The sequence below is a fragment of the Xiphophorus maculatus genome, unplaced genomic scaffold, assembly GCF_002775205.1.
Source record: "Xiphophorus maculatus strain JP 163 A unplaced genomic scaffold, X_maculatus-5.0-male Unplaced_Scaffold_BN230, whole genome shotgun sequence".
Taxonomy (NCBI): domain Eukaryota; kingdom Metazoa; phylum Chordata; class Actinopteri; order Cyprinodontiformes; family Poeciliidae; genus Xiphophorus; species Xiphophorus maculatus.
Window position 1 is genome coordinate 29,240 of NW_019369823.1, and position 1,916 is coordinate 31,155.

At 37.8% G+C, this 1,916-nt stretch overlaps 1 protein-coding gene across 1 annotated transcript; it reads left to right on the forward strand.

Moving 5' to 3' along the window:
• Window positions 1–697: 697 nt before the first annotated feature.
• LOC106700440 (gastrula zinc finger protein XlCGF57.1-like) lies at window positions 698–1,655 on the forward strand (the record flags this gene model as incomplete). Its single annotated transcript, XM_014475876.2, has 1 exon — window positions 698–1,655. A coding segment is annotated over one exon (777 nt), but the record flags the coding sequence as incomplete, so codon positions are not given.
• Between the last annotated feature and the right edge of the window lie 261 nt (window positions 1,656–1,916).

The following is a 1,916-nucleotide window of genomic DNA, read 5'->3' on the forward strand; positions in this document are numbered from 1 at the left end:
TTGATGTCACAGTAGAGCAAATGAAGCACCGCGGTGCATCGGCTCATGAGTCGAATGATTGGATGGAGTTCCTCAGGGCTTTTAAAAATGTGGACTAAAATGAAATTTGAATATAATTTATAGTATTTGTTTAAAATCCGTTCATTTGAGAATTCTCCAAATGTCAGCTGGATATGTCGATTCATCTATATCTCTGTCTACGCTCTTGAATTTTCAAATGGTTTTTTGTTAATTTCTGCCTTAAACGATTTACTTCAGTAAAGTTAACAATTACTCTTTTGCTCTATTTTCTTGTCCAGATTCCCTGAAGTGTAACGTTTATAACCAGGAGAGGAGATCCACTCTGGACCAGGAGGAGTTAGAACCTGTGCAGGTGAAACAAGAACAGGAAGAGCCTGAAGATCATCAGATAAAAGAAGAGCAGGAGGATCTGAAACACCAGCAGATAAAAGTGGAAGAGAAAGAAGTTTACTGCAGTCAGGCTGAAGAACAGATTGAATTAAAACAGGAGACTGATACCTGCATGTTGGTTCCTGTTGATGAGCAAACAGACCACACTGAATCAGAACCAAACAGGAACCAAGTCATCTTCCAGGAAGCTAAGAACCAAAATCAGGAAAGAAGAAAACCTTTCTCATGTGGCATCTGTAAAAAGCGTTTGACTTTCAAATCTGTTTTTGATGCTCACATGAGAACTCATACGGGTGAAAAGCCGTTTTCATGTGTGACCTGTGGAAAAAGTTTTAGTGAAAAAGGTCATTTAACTCAGCACATGAAGATTCACACTGGTGAAAAGCCTGTTTCATGTGTGAACTGTGGAAAAAGTTTTAGTCAAAAAAGTAATTTAACTCAGCACATGAAGATTCACACTGGTGAAAAGCCTGTTTCATGTGTGAATTGTGGAAAAAGTTTTAGTCGAAAACAGGATTTAACTCAGCACATGATTATTCACACTGGTGAAAAGCCGTTTTCATGTGTGAATTGTGGAAAAGCTTTTAGTCACAAACAGCATTTAACTCAGCACATGATGATTCACACTGGTGAAAAGCCGTTTTCATGTGTGAAATGTCGAAAATGTTTTAGTCACAAACGGATTTTAACTCAGCACATGATGATTCACACTGGTGAAAAGCCGTTTTCATGTGTGAAATGTGGAAAAAGTTTTAGTCGAAAACAGGATTTAACTCGGCACATGATGATTCACACTGGTGAAAAGCCATTTTCATGTGTGAATTGTGGAAAAAGTTTTAGTCAAAAACGGCATTTAACTCCGCACATGATGATTCACACAGGTGAAAAGCCATTTTCATGTGTGAATTGTGGAAAAGGTTTTAGTCAAAAACAGGTTTTAACTCGGCACATGATGATTCACACAGGTGAAAAGCCGTTTTCATGTGTGAACTGTGGAAAAGGTTTTAGTCGAAAACAGAATTTAACTCATCACATGAGGATTCACACAGGTGAAAAGCAGTAGAAGTATTTTCCATACATGTCCTATATTGAGGTTCACTAAAGAACTGATTTGGTTTAAAACTAGAATGAAAGACTGGAGGGGTTTCATGTCTATAAAGCTGAAAGTTGTTGTATTTGTTAAATGTGTTCATTTGGATACTTGGAGATGTGCAACCATGACACATTTTCCTTCAGAGATGTTTTCTTGTTCTTTTTGGTATATTCTGTATCAAAAAACAATAATGATAAACTGTATGTTATTGTATTAAAATACTGTTTATGTCAAACTGTATGTTGTGTGTGTACAACATGAAGAGCAGAGGGCTCAGCACACAGCCCTGAGGAGTGCCAGTACTGATGCTGATAGATGAAGAGGCTTGGGGGCCCACTGACTATTTCATGCATTAACAGAATTTGACCGGACATGGACTCCCTTCCAGAACATTCTCACATGATTGGACTTG